Genomic DNA, 16292 nt, shown 5'->3' on the forward strand with positions numbered 1-16292 from the left:
ACTGTAAAGATTCAGAGGCATGTTTTCCATTATGTATTCTCCTGACAGGCTAATATACTGTGTCGTACACAGTACAGGATACATGACTGAGGGAAGTAGCTGGCAAATTATCTGTGGTACAGTGTTCTGGTTTGTCCAACACAGACAAGAATATTTTGGAATGGTGAATCATTTTTAACCTTTTGGAGGCTGTTTCCAGGATAAAAACGATACTATGATTTGGTTGAACAGGTAAGACAGAATTCCAGGGTCAAAATAAGAATGGGCAAAGAGAAGAAAGAGGTCGGCCCTAGACTCCTGGTTCTGCCAAAGAGAAGGTCACCTTGGACCTCTGTCTAACATTCTTTTGGCCTTAGTCTCCATGCTGGTAAAGTGGGGTTCAGGGGCAGGGGTGAGATCAAGGGGTTGTGCAAAATAGATATCTGAGTCAAATATCAAATATTTCTTGGGTCCTCATCAGTTCTCACGTATAATCTTATGGCTTCATCAGGAAGTTCACCTGGATTTAAAATTTGTTGTCCTAGAGATCTTTGTTAGGGCAAATTATACCACTGTTAAGAGAAATAGGCTGGGGAGATATATTTAAAATGCCTCTTGGTATCAAATTTTAGTGTTTTATTAGAAAAAACAATCATTGTTTTTTGGCACTTTTCATTTTTAATACAAAATGCTTATGACTGGCTCCTTGGAAAGTTTACATTGAGTCTAAGTCCAGGGATTTGAAAGTTCATTAGAAAACCATTCCCAGAGTGCTATGGATATTTATGTTATAAACTCTGAATTTTACCTAAGAGGGATTTAATTTCACAACCTTCTATAGTAAATTGCATTGTGTGACCTCCTCCACCTTTCCCCTATCTTGATACACACATTTTGAATTGTAGTCACATGTAAGTCAGCCTATTTTAGGATAGCCTGACATACTACAGAATGATTTAAGCAAAAGGCGGTGGGGAGGTTAAAATCTCTACAAAGCAGCTATTCTCTTTGTTTTAGTGAAAGTTTACGTGAGTGCTGATGCACACAAGAAAGACTACGAGGCCTTTCCGTGAAGGACTGGAGACTGGATTAAGGGCCAGCTTCTGCCTTCCACCTTCTTGCCTGGGCCTGTCCTGGGGGACTGTCTGATTCTTGCTTAGTCTTCGAAGAGTTATAGAATGTAAGGGAGAAGATTGCATAGGACCCAGACAAGCTGCAGCAGTCTAATCCAAACTTTCTCTTTAGTCTTTAGGATTCCCCCAGTTAGGGGGTACACGGGTGGTTCAGTGAAGAATGCTCACCTTTCATGCGGCAAACCCGGGTTCAATTCCCAAACTGGGTACCACCCCTCTCCAAAAAAAAAAAAAAAAGAAAAAAGATTTCCAGAATTGCCTTAGGTTTTTCTCATATGTTGGTGATTTAAGACTGATGGAAAGTTCCTGATGAGTGGTGGAGTGGTGAGAAGGTCAGTCATTCTGGTCCAAACCATTACAGAACCACCTGTGAAGGATCAGGGACAGGTAAACCAGTCCTCTGCTGAGTTCTAGTCTTTTTTCTAGCTCCTTTCTGTCTGTCTCATGCCAGAATCTGGACAGAGGGATATGACAGTATTCCAGGCAACAGGCTGGAGCTTCTTTCAAAGACAACATATGCTTGACCAGAACCAGTTACATAATTTCCGGGGCCCATTGCAAGATAAAAACATGATGTTTCATGTTCAAAAATTATCAGGAATTTTAGATTCTTTTAAGCTTGGGGCCCTGTGTAACAGTACAAGTAAGTCATACACCCATGAAGTCATCCTTGTATTTGACTGTAACCTAAAAGTCAGTACCCACTGAACAAGAATTTCTCCTTTACCTGATCATATACCTACTGAGATAATATAGTAAATAGCCACCTGGGGTGTTTACCAATATTTTACCTACCTTGGCTTCAGCTCACCTCTATTGTCAGATGAGCTCTCCCTTCAGTCACATTGTGGTCTCAGCTTCTGTTCCTTTCCCTGCCCACTTCCCACAAGACTTGCCAGCATTGGAGTAGCCATTTTTCTCCTTTTAGAAATGAAATTACCCCAGATGTTCAAAATTAATCACCACTGGCATAATGCAAGAAAGTATATATTTATCTTTTCAGTTCATTTAAATTTCCTCCCTCCCTCCCTCTTTCTCTTTCTTTTTCTTTCTTTCATAATCGCAGTCTCACATTCAGAATGGTGGTACAAACTGAGAAATTCCCACCCCCTCACTTTTTCATCGCGGATGATAACAGGATTATAAATTACAAGATGTGTGGTTAAAATGCTAGATGCTTTTTAATGCAAAAAAACAAAGTCTGTTTCTGATAAAAATAGGTTGTATGCTGTGCTTTTTTTATTGGACCTAACACAGTGTGTGTACTTCCAAATGTCACTTAAAAATGCTAAAAGCAGCTGCAAAAATTGTATCCTTTTGTGGTTTTCCTTTAATTATAACATTTGAGAAATTAGCATTTAGTGCCAAGATAATTCCAGTAAACTAGAATAGTGAATCACACTTATTTAAAATTAAGCTACATTAAAATGCAGTTATATTTGACATTCTTTCTTTGATATTGGCATATGCATGCTTATATATTAGAATCTATTTAGGTTTCCTATTTGAAAACATTATCATTGATTATAAAAAGAGGTGCATTTTAAAATAATAAGATTAGTAAAAATATAATCTGTAAAACTGTATGAACAATAGCTCATATCACCTCATATTTTAACATATAGTCCCTAATTTGAAATTATGATTCTCTTCTCAGAATTTGGAACTTTGTCTTAAGACCCAGCATCTTAATGATTTAAAAATATATATATATATATACATTCTTATTTTTTGTTTTTGAAGAAATGAGAATCATTATTTACTATAGGCATATTGCTTTCAGTAGAAAATAATCAGACATTTTCCTATTTAGGAACAGGTCACAGAAATGATGTCATATCTCTTTATTAATTATTAAAATGGGAGTCTCTCTCTCTCTCTCTCTCTCTCTCTCTCTCTCTCTCTCTCTCTCTCATTTCTTGTCTTAGAACTTCACATTTAAATAGATACTACTCCTCAGGAAGGACCAGAGTTGTGTCCCCATGCTTCTCATGTTGACAGCTGCCATTGATCTTTCCCCTGCCCCATCCAAATTGAATGCTTTAAAATGAAAACTTCTATCAAGGAGGAGCCAGTTAGTATCTGTGATACTCACGGATACGCCACCTCTGTGAGTATCAGCACTACTTTAGGTACCACTCCCGCTTTTCCCTTCCCCCAAATGGCTTCTTCCCCAGTGCTCTTTCTTATCTCTGGAGAACATAGCAGTGAGAGGTGACCGTTAGGTATTTTAATACCTTAACTTAGTAAAGAATGTATCATATAATCAATAAGACATTAATTGATAATACCTTTATTAAGGTACCTGTTGATAATTAATACTATTGATACTTAATACAGGTATTAGTAGATACCTTTATATCTCTATCTCTGTTGTAGGTCTTCCCTCCATCGTCTTCTGTTTAAGTGACTTCACCAGCTCCCCAGTTTGCCTCCAGTCTTCCCATCTTGTCCCCCTCCCATCCAATCTCTATAATACTTCCGGGTCACGTGTTTTTAAACAACCCTGTCATAAGTGGCTCCTCTGCCTCTGTCCTTAGGATCAAGGTAAAAGTCCTTAACATAACTTCCAAAGCTCTTCACTATCTGGTTTCTGTGATCCTCTTGTGTGTCATGCCTTGCCATTTTCTTCTTAACAAACCAAGATCGGTTTTATTGGGATTCTCTGCATTTCTCTATCACGTAAGACAATGAATGGCACAGTTTAGATATATATTCCCTCAGGAAACTGGGCTTTATCCTAGGTACTACCAAACTTTGCATATTATAGCCCTGTGCCCTTCCTCAGACACATCTTTTGAGACTCTGAAGTGAACCTTTTATGTTTGTTTGACTGTCACCTGCAAATTGGGACCCATGGGTACAGGGACCACATCTGTCCTACTGACCTGTGCCCAGAACAATGCCTGGTACTAAGTAGGTACACAATATGTGACGTCACATTAGAGATTAAGATTTTAAGATTGAGATCTTACGATCTCCTTCATACCACATACTAGCTAGTGACAGTTATAGTGATTGGCAGCATAGGTTTTGGTATCAAACTTGGATTCAAGTTTACCTTCAGCTACTTAACTGCTCTCAAATTCAGTTTCTTGTTCTGTAAAATGGGGATGATAAAAGCCTCAGTCTCCTAAGCTGAAAGAACAAGGCTAGGGTCAACATGCTGAGCACCAAACTTGGTGCTTGCACATTGCAAACAATCCTTAGATGATATATTTCCATCCATAATATATGGAAGTCACTTAGCACGGTACCTGCCACAAAATAGGTATTTGGTTCCGCTCTTAAGCAGTTATCTTACTCCCAGTATTAGGCCAAATTAAATTGGAAAGTGGTCTCTTTGAAATATTTGTTAGCTCTTGGAAAAGTAACTCTGTCACCAGTCTAGATTTGCATGCACTAGCCAAAAGAGTGTTTTATAATGAATTTTCCCCTAATGTAGCTTTTTAACTCTGTCATCCACCATTATATGAAGATGTGTAACTTTAAGAATTTCAGTTCACACTGTTTAATAGAAATAGCAAAATCCAGTAATGATTAAATCTAATAGTTGGGAAATAACTTGTGCTATCAATATTTTGGTAAATTATTAAAAAATTCCCAATGACCAGCTTTTTTCATGTTGCTACCACTGTGGTAAATCTGTTCACAATCTCTGTGGTTCCCAGTAATGCCAGTATCACATAACTAATAATTACAGAAGGATCCTGATGAACTTACATGCAGTATAACTATCTGAAAAGTGGTAAAAATATGATTTTTGACTACTGATTATTAATACTCAGTGACCATAAATGCTATGATTATCATATGAAGTGTGCAAACATAACAGAAAGACCTTTTTGGAGTATTTGCTTCATGAAATTGTTGAGAAATGTTGGATTTACAAAAAAAGACTCATATCTTTGGATGTGTGCATGGCTGTTGCTGCTTTTTTCTTGTGTTCCCTGTTAATTCTTAATTAATGTCTGTGCTCTCTCTCTCTCTACCTTCCCTGGCAGTCTTTTCCCTATAAAAGGACCCATCTGCCTAAGGTAGAGATTCTCCATTTTATTTACTCATCAATGACTAAGCTGCATGGAGTAGATATGCTTATCATTTAGAAGTTGCTTGATTCTGCTTTTTCAATACAGTGGTGTTTTGTTTGTTTTCCTTCAAGTAAAATAATGTTCTTTTCAGTCTGCATTCAAACACTCAGATGTATGTCTAATTTCTAATCATTGTTTCAGAGCAAAGAATGCATTTTAAAGCTTTCTAATCCATGATAAGTAAAAATAATATTTGAAAAACTGACTTTCTTTATAATATGTCAATATATATAGGGAGTAAGAGAGAGTAATAACACTTTCAGAAAAGTAACTCATTTTTATTTAATTTTATTAGACTTGAATTTGAGAGGCAACAGCGTGAAGAACTTGAAAAATTAGAAAATAAGAGGTAAGTCCTGTGGGCAGGAGTTTTATCATTACTGTATTCTGTGGATTCCTGTGTAAATGTCCCAGAATGAGTTCATTTGTGTCCTTTCAATACCTCCCTCTTGTTTGAATTCTATTTTTTATATTTCTTATGACTTTGGATCATTTCTTGATAGTGGATTGGTTTTAATTCATGTTTGAATTTTCTTACAGTTCATCTTCAAATACTTTCAAGAAAGGAGGAACAAAGTCAGTAGGCAAATTCAATATGCCAATAAAATTTAGAAAACCAAATATATACTTGTTTAAATTTTCCCCAAAGTTATCTTCTCATAGCAAAATCTCCTAAATTGTTAAAAAACCAAGTGAATGCAATTCTCTTCTTCTAGGGCCTTCTTCCTTTTTAAACATCTTTCCTTATGTTGATTGCTCATTGTATTTCCCTTATAATTTGCCACTTCGTATTCTTTGCTCACTTTTGTTTTTGTGTATGTGTGTTAAATTGATTTGGAGAGTTCTTTATATGTTCTGAATATAATTCTCAGCCTTGAATCTGGAGTTTAAGTGGCTCAGGTGAATTAGTTTAGTTTCCAGCATCATACAAGTTAAATCTTTTGTGGTTCAGGAGATGGAAGCCACATATTGATTCTCTTAAATGCTTTGTGTTCTTGCTTTGGAGGCAATTCCAATCCTGAAGCATTGACCTAGTACCCAGTAGGGATCATTTGTCCCTGAGACAAAGCATAACATGTAATCCTCCAAGTCATGCATCTGAGTATTCTAATGGAGATTCTGGTAATTTTCAGTGTTATGCATTAATAAACTAATATTTTGAGCCATTTGATGGCTACTATCTGTTTTAAACTAATGATTAAATGCTAAATAGTATGTAATTATTTGAGCTGTAACAATGATCTGTTGATTTTCTTGATTTTGACACATGACCCCAATAAGTTGAGAACAAGCATAAGCATTTTTTACTTAATGTCATCTTGTAACAGAACTTCTGCTGAGTTTTAGCCATTGAATTGTATAAAATTATTCACATTTAAATTTAAATTGGGCATGGTTCTTCTCTTTAAGCTCAGGAGAGCTTTTAAATTATACCATGCATAACACATTATGATTATAGTCTCTACAAAGAAATTAAATCAGAGACTACTACAGCAGACAAGCCAATGATAGGTTAGACAGTGAAAGAATTAAAAAAAAAAACAGCTATGCTGTTGGAAATTAAAAGGGAAACAATTCCTCTTTTTTTTAATGAAAGGTTTAGATTTATGTTGTATAATCATTTTCAGAACATTTCAGTTAGGGAAAAGGTTCAGCAACATTTGCACATACTGATATAAAATGACCAATCAGTGCTTTGCATTTCAGGAAGCTCATAGAAGAAATGGAAGAGAAGCAGAAATCTGACAAGGCTGAACTGGAGCGGATGCAGCAAGAGGTAGAGACGCAGCGCAAGGAGACAGAAATCGTGCAACTCCAGATCCGCAGACAGGAGGAGAGCCTCAAGCGCCGCAGTTTCCATATTGAGAGCAAGCTGAAGGATTTGCTTGCAGAGAAAGAAAAGTTTGAGGAGGAAAGACTGAGGGAGCAGCAGGAAATTGAGCTGCAGAAGAAGAAGCAAGAAGAAGAGAGCTTCTTCCGCGTCAAAGAAGAGCTGCAGCTGCTCCAAGAGCTCAACAGCAATGAGAAAGCCGAGAAGATACAGATATTTCGAGAACTGGACCGGCTCAAAAAGGAAAAAGATGAACAGTATGCCAAGCTCGAGTTGGAAAAGAAGAGACTGGAAGAGCAAGAAAAGGAGCAGGTCATGCTTGTGGCCCACCTGGAAGAGCAGCTTCGAGAAAAGCAAGAGATGATCCAGCTCCTCCGGGGAGGCGAGGTTCAGCGCGTGGAAGAAGAGAGGAGGGACCTGGAAGACATCCGGGAATCCCTTCTGCGGGTTAAGGAAGCACGGGCTGAAGGGGATGATGATGATGGGGAGGAATTAGAAAAGGCCCAAATGCATTTCTTAGAGTTCAAGAAAAGGCAACTCATCAAGCTGGCGAATTTGGAGCAGGATCTGGTTCAGCAGAAAGATCTCCTGAAAAAAGAGGTCAGAGAAGAACAGGAAATCCTAGAGCGTTTAAAATGGGAAATGGAAGACGAATTTAGGTTATTGGAAAAAAATAATGGTAGTGTCACAAATGTTACCCAGGTGGCTAAAGATTTAAAGAAAATGAAACCAGCAGAATATAGGTTGCAATATAAAGAACGCCAGCTACAATACCTCCTGCAGAATCATCTGCCGACTTTGTTGGAAGAAAAACAGAGAGCGTTTGAAATCCTTGACAGAGGCCCTCTTGGCTTAGACAACACTCTTTATCAAGTAGAAAAAGAAATGGAAGAAAAGGAAGAACAGCTTGCCCAGTACCAAGCCAATGCAAGCCAGCTGCAAAAGCTCCAAGCCACATTTGAATTCACTGCCAATATTGCACGTCAGGAAGAGAAAGTGAGGAAAAAAGAAAAGGAGATTCTGGAGTCACGGGAGAAGCAACAGAGGTTGGCTCTGGAGCAGGCTGTGGCTCAGCTGGAGAGGAGGCATTGTGCCCTGCAGAGGCGCTCCATGCTGGGCATGGAGATGGAAGAGCAGAGGCAGAAGCTTACCAGTCTGAATAGCAGTAGCAGTGAGCAGTCAGGGCTCCAGGCCACCCTGGAAGCTGAGCAGGAAGCCCTTGAGAAAGACCAGGAGAGGTGAGACATGGAAAGGGAAAGCCTGATATTCAGCAGGAGTCAAACAATTGCTCATTTTCTAACCCTCATAGTGTGTCTCTCACTCTCTCTTTTATAAAAGTAATTCCTTTAGTCCTTAAATTTTGTAATACGCAGGCTGATATTTATTTTTACCAGACCTGAGAAAAGTATCTCTAAACATTCTTTTATTTTTTCTTAAGATCTTTGTTTTAGAATTGTTGACCTTAAGTTGAAAACACACACACAAATATATACAAAACCCTTGTTCATTAACCACTAACCTATGGACTGCATGTATTTGAATATTTTGATAAATGCAAAAGATTGAAAAAGCTTCCAGCCTTGATCTCTCTCTCCCTTTCTTCCTTCCCTATCCTCCCTGTCTCCCATTTCCTTCCTTCTTTCTTTCTTTTCTTCCCTCTTTCCTCCTTTGACTCCTTCCCTCCCTCCCTCTCTCCCTTCCTTCCTTCCTTCCTTTCTTCCTTCTTCCTTCTTCCTTCTCTCCCTCTCTTTTCCTCTCCTTCCCTTCCCCCCCCCTTCCTCCCTTCCCTCACCCATGTCTTCACAGCTTTTCTATGACCAGCACTGGTTACAATAAAGCACCAGGCTGAGTTCACAGATTGCATACAATGTCCTGTTTTCCACACCTAGTAGGGAACTAAAACACAATACTTCTCCCAATTCTATTGAGTCATAAGACTTAAGGGGAGGGCGGGCCACAGTGGCTCTCGCCTGCCATGCCAGAGACCCAGGTTCGATTCCTGGTACCTGCCCATGCAAAAAAAAAAAAAAAAGAAAGACTTGAGGGGAAGCCTCGGAGTTCTTTATTAAACACCAGACCAAACAAAAAGAACTCTCCAGATGACTCTGAACACAATCGTATATTCATGCATGTATGGTGATGATTTTCATCATTTGATGTTATTTTTATTACTATGAAAAATAAGACTAGGAAAAGTAAAGAAATGGTATTTCTTTGTCTTTCTGCATCTATTCCCCGATATCTGGCACATCAGGACAGTAGGCTCAAAAAAATGAATAAATGCATGACTTTGAGAGCTCCTTTTTTGGTAGTCCTGCACATGTGGTGCCCAGATTCCCGAAAGATGAACAGCGATCAGGTGTGCCAATAGTGCCCAATTTAGAGCTCTGAAATGGGTGTTCACACCCTGGTCCAGCCCCTCCCTCCTAGCTGGCTTCAGGCAGGATGTTTCATCTTTGGGCCTCTGTGTCCTCACCTGTACAAGAAGAGGGTGGATGAGTTTCAGGGGTTTTTAGCTCCAAGCCCCTTTGGTCAGTGGAAATCTTAACCGATGCCCAAATCAGAGGGTCTGTACCTTGTCTCTCCATTATTTCCCCCACTCATAGCACCTCCTGAGGGGCCTTCAGCAGAAGCCCAGGCTAATGGCCTCTAAGACCCCGCTTAACATGTGGGCAGAGGCATGGGATCAATTCCTTATGACAAGGCAACAGCTGCTCTTGAGGTGTTGCTGAAGTCTACGCCCATCATCTTGCATGAAAGCTCAGGCAAGAGTCCTTTTCAAATGATCTGCATACAGATTGAACTCTATTTACATCACTCTTTGATAATTCCCTCAAGCAAATGATCTGCATACAGACTGAATTATATTTACAGTCACTCTTTGATAATTCCCTCAAGCAAAACAGAGCAAGAAAATAATAATCAAAAACCATAATGGTGTTACTTCAGAGAAATAGATTGGAGGTTTAAGAAAATGATTGCAGGCCTGTTATATAAATGAAATGGCTGGACAAAGCTGCAGCCCCAGGGAATGTAGAATAGAGGAGGGCATGGTCTCAATTCGTGTCCTACAGTGTGCAGTGAGAGTGCAGCCTGAGCTTCTTACTTGAAGCCTCTGACTTTTGTCCACTTGTCCACTCCCTGGACGTTTCATATTAAGTCTCTAATGGCGGAAGCCAGATTGTGATTTCCATGGAAGTGATTTCCCACGTCAGCAGTCCTCCACATGAAGGATGCTTTTAGCTTCATGCATTTTGATGGAATAAACTTTCTGAGACCTAATTCACATCAATACATTGTGAGCTCTTTGTTTAGGCTGTAATACCCCTACAGATTTCTGTGGTGGTTTTTGTTGTATTTTATTTTCTTCCCGAGTTCTCCTGGCTAAACCAGGGTCTGCCATGCAGCCTTGTTTAACCATTCATGAAATCCACAAGTATATAATGTTAAATTCATGTGGGTCCAGGTTGGACACAAGGCATCAAGCCTGACTCTCCTTTTGGCTTTCCGTTGCTTCCTGGAAGAGGATTAACCCAATTTGCTGCCACTTGGTTTTCTACCACTGCCCATTGTCCTTCACCTGTAAAAATGTCCCCCTGTTACCACAATAGGGAATTACCTGCTCCCACATGGGGTCAAAGGAAAGGTGTTAAAATTCATAGTGAGTCATATTGTCTTGTCAGAGCTCTTTAATAATAATAACCACAACATAACAACAATATTAGTGATGATGCCAACAATGAAGGATAATTCCAGAGTCTGTGTTCAGTTCGTTTGTGTATTATCATTTACTCTCCAAATGAGAGTGCCATCATCTCAGTTTACAGGTGAGGAAGCTGAAGTTTGTCACAGTTGTGTAACCATTGAGGTCCACTGTCTCATAGTTAGAAAATAGCAGAACTACAGCTTGAATCCAGGTCCCCTTAACCTCTCAATTCTTAACCCCTTTGCACTCCTATCTACCGACCACATAGTTGCCACATGTGCAGGTCAGTTCTCCATATGCACTGAGACCCTTTCCGAGATTCCATATGTGTCCCTTCCACCCACATAAGTCCTACTCGGCCTATGGTTTCACTTGCTCCTGCCCTTAAGGGCTTCTTTGAACAACTGCAACAGGCATCTTTTTAATTATCAACATTGGTTGATAATTACATCTGGCTCACTTTTCTTGCCATCTCTGAGAACCTGTTAATATTGTTCTCTGATGTTTTTTCCTATCACCTGGTCTCTCACATACCTTTTTCATATATATCACCTTCTCTTTGAAAATATTTGGTCTGCAAGTTGGTGCTCAGTAAGGGCTTGCTAATCAGTATACAGATGAAGGGCAATTCTGAACTAAGCCAGGCAGTCCATGAGTGCTTGCCTTTTGATCCTGTAATTGCATTTCTGAGAGTTAAAAATTTGGCTTTCATTTTCAGAATAGACCAATCCAGTTGCTAGTGACTCCAGTGGGCTGGGAGCATTGTGGTATGACAGCATCCAAATCTAGAATCTCTGATTCTGGAGCTGAAGGAATTTAGAGAGACCAATTGACTCACATTTGCTACATGAAAAAATTGTGACCCAGATATAAACAACTCGCCAAAGTTCACATAGCTAGTGGGCTACAACTCTTAGCTGCATGTTGTGTTTCTTGAGGCCAAATTTACTTGCAGATTTTGCCATACTAGCCTGATGCCTTCGGATTCAAAGGTGCCTGTGCCAGTGGAAAAGATGACCTTATACACATTTAATCACATATTAGATGTGTTATTTATCACTGGAAATAGTTTTTGGGTTCTACAATTTCTTATGATACTCAACCTATTTTACCAGGTTGTTCTCTCCCACTCCCTCTATCCATACTCTTTGCTGAGCAGAGTGGATTCCTGATTTTTTTTGGCTTAGCACCTCTGCTTATATTGCTTTCTATACCTGGAGAACCTTCTACCATCATCTCCATATGTACCAGTTTCTACCAGCCTCTGACTCAATTTAGAATTACCTTGACCATGAAGATCCTCCCCTAGGTTGGTGATTCTTAAAGCTCTTCAAAGCATAGTTCTTTTTTGCTGAACAGAAATACTTAGTAGAATCTTATCAACATACAGTCGTCAGTCCAGTGTTGAGGGGCTTGGAATACACATGGCGCCTCTGAGGACTTCTTGCAGCACAATGGGAATATATTTGTTCTAGGTAATAAAACACTCTCCAACTTCTCATGGCCATAGCACTTGTTCTGAACTCCTCTTCTGTCTCGTACCTTGTCTTCTAGGATATTGCAGCGTTTCCACTAGAAGGAAAAGCTCTTTGCACAGAGGGTTTTTGTCCGAATCCCCCATGGTTTATGGAACAGTGTCTCACAAAACAGAGATACTCAGGAAATACTGTTAAGGAGTAAATTCATATGACTTCCATCTCTGTAGATTAGACCATGAAATCCAGGAGCTGAAGCAGAAGATGAGTGAGGTTGATGGTGTTCAGAAGGGACACCATGGGACCCTCCACACCATGGGGAGGGCTTCTTCCTCTGACTTGCCACTCAGCGCTGAAAAATCTCGGGCTCACATAGTTCCCCTGATGGATGCCAGGTATGCCACATTAAATTTATGCTGTGCCTGCATTTCTAATGTGATTTAACATCTTGCTGTGTTTGGTATTGACCAGATAGCATGTGGAGGGATCTGGCAAAAGCAGCAACAATCTGTGTGCCTGAGATGTGCTGTGTTTTTGCCTGGTGGTGGCTGGGTGAGATATAATTTGAAGGGAACCAAAGGTCTGCGAACTGGACAGCTAAATCTAAGGAATGTTGATGCAAGTTGTTCATGTGAAAAGGTAAAATTAAAAGGTTCAGGGAAATCAGTTCATCCAGAAAGGAGTGATACAAGGTCAGATTTGGAACAAAAAAGAAGTAGAATTAATTGAATCATACCAACAAGGACCTTAAACTGACAGTTAATTGGCATATGACATCAATTACGAATAGAAGCAAGCTGTTATAAAAACTATACACTATTCAGAATGATCATGAATAGTGTAAATATATTTCACGTATTACTGTAGTAGAATGTGAATTTCTCAGTGACTTAAAGCTCTCAGATAAATCAGCCTAATTGTTTTTTGCCTATAAGATAGTGATCATTATTTTCCTGAGCCTCATCTATGTCACTGGCCATTTCAAATTTAATGGACTTGAGCCCGAGATATTTGGAGACATGTATTTGAGTATCAAAATGTAATACTGGCATGAGCCTCTGTACCCTTTTAAATCTAGGTCTGCATCTCTCATGGTACTAGTTTAAAATTTAATGATCAGGGAAGGTAATTAATTAATTTGCAAATAACTTTGGCTCAGGTTCAAAGCATGGTTTTGTTTCCAGTAGTAAAAAGTAAATACTGTTCTTTATTACCATAAATTCATTCTTCTGGCGTATTTTACTTAAAATATTAATCTCTTCACCTAGCATTTTAGAAAATCACTTAACCTTGTTCACTAGTATAGAAATGTTTAGCGGATTATGCATTTTCTTTAAGGTATAAAGCCATTTTATTTTTTATGTAGTAAGATGGAAACATGGAAAACAGTTGAATTTAAAGCAACCCATCTAATCAGTATCCGTACAGTTGGGAGAGGGGGAGCCTAAAATGAAGTAAGACTGAGCCATTAGAAACATTTTAGATGAAACTAAAATTCTCTCTCTGTTTCCTCTGGGTGGAATAGCTTAAGGCCAAACCAGAGATTGAGTTGAAATCCACGGAATGTTTAAGGCTGATGGTTGTACTTCACACAACTTCACCTACATTCTATGGGATATCAGGTATACAGTTGATACCTGCTTCAGAAGTCATGTTTTGTGGTGTTCACTCTGTCTGGGCCCTGGGCCTGGCAGTTTGGAAGGGAGAGATTAGGATGTGTTCTCTACTGACCAGGTACAGACAGCTCAATTGGGGAAACAAGACAGAACAGAAACAATGCAAGGTGTTGTTTAATCTTAATAATGAAGATTCGTAGAGAGTGAATTCACCTTTTTTTGTATCTGTATCTTCATAAATGACCTCATGATGTGAGAAATAACTGTCAGCATTTTCTGTGTGAGGAAACTGAGATGTGGCAAATGAAATGTTTGGTCCCAGTGTAAGACCTGAAATCAGGAAGCCTTCTAGAGTCAGTGTCTGTGAGTCTTGTCTACCCTGCAATGAGTGTTCCACTAAGAACACCCACAAAAAATTTGGATGGAATCACTTAGTCTCTCTTCCATTTCCAATAATTCTGTTATTCACTGAATTTTCTCTGGTTTGGGGGAAACCTTTCATTTAGTAAACATTTAGCATTGAGTCTCTTAGAAAGAAGAAAATTATTTAAGGTCCTGAGTTGCTATTAGCGTTTGGCACTTTGAATCATAGAGTTTGCTGTTATGAAAGAGTATAACTATTTGAAAATTAAAGTGTTCAAAGTGCTCCCTCTCTCCGATGTTTCAAGGATCAGTGCTTACATTGAAGAAGAAGTCCGAAGACGTCTTCAGGATTTGCATCACGTCATTAGTGATGACAGCAGTACACCTGCAGACATGACAAAGGTGAGCTGAAGAACTAAGTAATGCAGTCATTTGTTTTTAAGGTGACTTTTCAAATAGGTGTTGGTGGTGCATTTTTTATATTCTTGGTGAAGAAATTCAGATGTTACTACAAAATGAAATTTTAATATAAAATATTCAAGATAAAGAATACTAAATATTGCTTGGGTGGAGCATAGCAATTTACAAATTATAATAAATCAAAAGTAACTTTATTTAAAAGTTTCGTCCTCTTCGAAGAATTCTGAAACCAAAATAAGTTCTCCTAAAATGCTTGATTTACTTTGTTTGATTTATAAAATGTCTAAATTTTTCTTTCTCCCTAAATACAATCAGCTTCCATGAAATACTGAATTTACTTTGTAAATTATCCAAAGTAGAAATATACATTTTACTTTTAAGAAGATGTGTATTTATGACAAGTTGATTTTATCAATAAAGACTCTTCATTACTTCCCTGGAAATTAAGAAGAGTCCTAAGGAAATCTTGCTTTTAGTAATTTTTTAGGAATTTTAAGATAAGTGATAAATGGTTCAATTCTCTTACAAGCAGATGGATTAATAGAACCTTGTTTATCTTGGAAATATGAATTCTATAGAAGGGTGACATTGTTGAATGACAAGTATATTTCTTCAGAATTTTGTTCCCATAAATATTTCTAATCAAATCAGATGTTCGCTGCTATGAAAATGCTATAATTTAACATAGAGACTTCTTCATTTTCTTTTCAGGATAATGAGAAACTTCACAATGGCACCATTCAACGTAAGCTAAAATATGAGGTAGGTGGTGATTTTTCAGATTGATAAGACCGTTTTAAATTAAGGCATGCTCATGTGATTAAATTTTCTTAATGTTTAGTTGCATAATTAGAATTTTGAAGTCCCAGTGAGATTAACACCTAATAGGGAAGGCAAGCTATTATGTGGACTTAAAATTAAATGGAATCCTGCAGGTTGAAAGTACTTTGACATTTATTTGAATGGCATATAGCTGTGGTAGAGGCCCTTTGCCCACTTACTCATTTGAAACAGTATTGTTTTCCTTGGTCTGTATTTAAATGGCAGAATTATATAATCAAAATCAGGTATGGGGTTTGGAAATGAAACTGAGTACTTCTCTATGTTTGAAAAACCCTGTTCATTTTATGACTACGAATTGGCAGTAGTACAGAGGAAATACTCTTGACTGATTAACTTATTTCTCTGGTGAATTGTCAAACCAAGTTTATTTGGGCATACAGTTTGTAAGGTTTTATTTGTATTTTCCTATAATGAGAGGCATGTCCTTCCCATACATTCCTAAATTAATAAGAAAGCCCACCAAACAAACAAACATTTCTAGATGTAGAAATGTAACGGATGGTGCCCATACATTACTGAACAGAGAGCAAGAGAGCGGGATTTCCACAAAAGGCACCTCCCTTCCTGCCAGTCGTCGGCATTGTCTTTCTTCTGGACATCCATCTTCTTGGGAAACAACCTTGTGCAGAGGACTGGGCCCTTCCTGTCTTTGTGTCCAATGGCCTAGCCCATAGCAAGTGCCTTTCATTGTGATGATTCGTAGATAACAGTGATGGCAGGGCAGATGTAATTGAGGGTTTCCATGAAACAACCAAGGGGTAAGGAAGCCTGATCTGGGTGAGAATATCCATGGATATCTTTTGGCCTTACTGTCTGATTTTCATTAAGTATGTCC

General features: G+C 38.6%; 1 protein-coding gene across 11 annotated transcripts in view; it reads left to right on the plus strand.

Annotated features, from left to right (window-relative positions):
* The window catches only part of KIF16B (kinesin family member 16B), a 370689-nt gene that overhangs the window by 215699 nt on the left and 138698 nt on the right, over window positions 1-16292 (plus strand). For 7 of the 11 annotated variants that reach the window (XM_077115060.1, XM_077115063.1, XM_077115078.1 and 4 more), the window contains 6 exons: window positions 5117-5149; window positions 5499-5552; window positions 6911-8272; window positions 12446-12610; window positions 14500-14596; window positions 15326-15376. In XM_077115060.1, the coding sequence (XP_076971175.1) occupies window positions 5117-5149; window positions 5499-5552; window positions 6911-8272; window positions 12446-12610; window positions 14500-14596; window positions 15326-15376 (1762 nt within the window). The remainder of the gene's footprint in view (window positions 1-5116; window positions 5150-5498; window positions 5553-6910; window positions 8273-12445; window positions 12611-14499; window positions 14597-15325; window positions 15377-16292) is intronic. The other 4 variants (XM_077115069.1, XM_077115075.1, XM_077115081.1 and 1 more) reach the window with 1 other exon arrangement.

This window comes from Tamandua tetradactyla, chromosome 1 (genome assembly GCF_023851605.1).
Source record: "Tamandua tetradactyla isolate mTamTet1 chromosome 1, mTamTet1.pri, whole genome shotgun sequence".
NCBI classification, from domain to species: domain Eukaryota; kingdom Metazoa; phylum Chordata; class Mammalia; order Pilosa; family Myrmecophagidae; genus Tamandua; species Tamandua tetradactyla.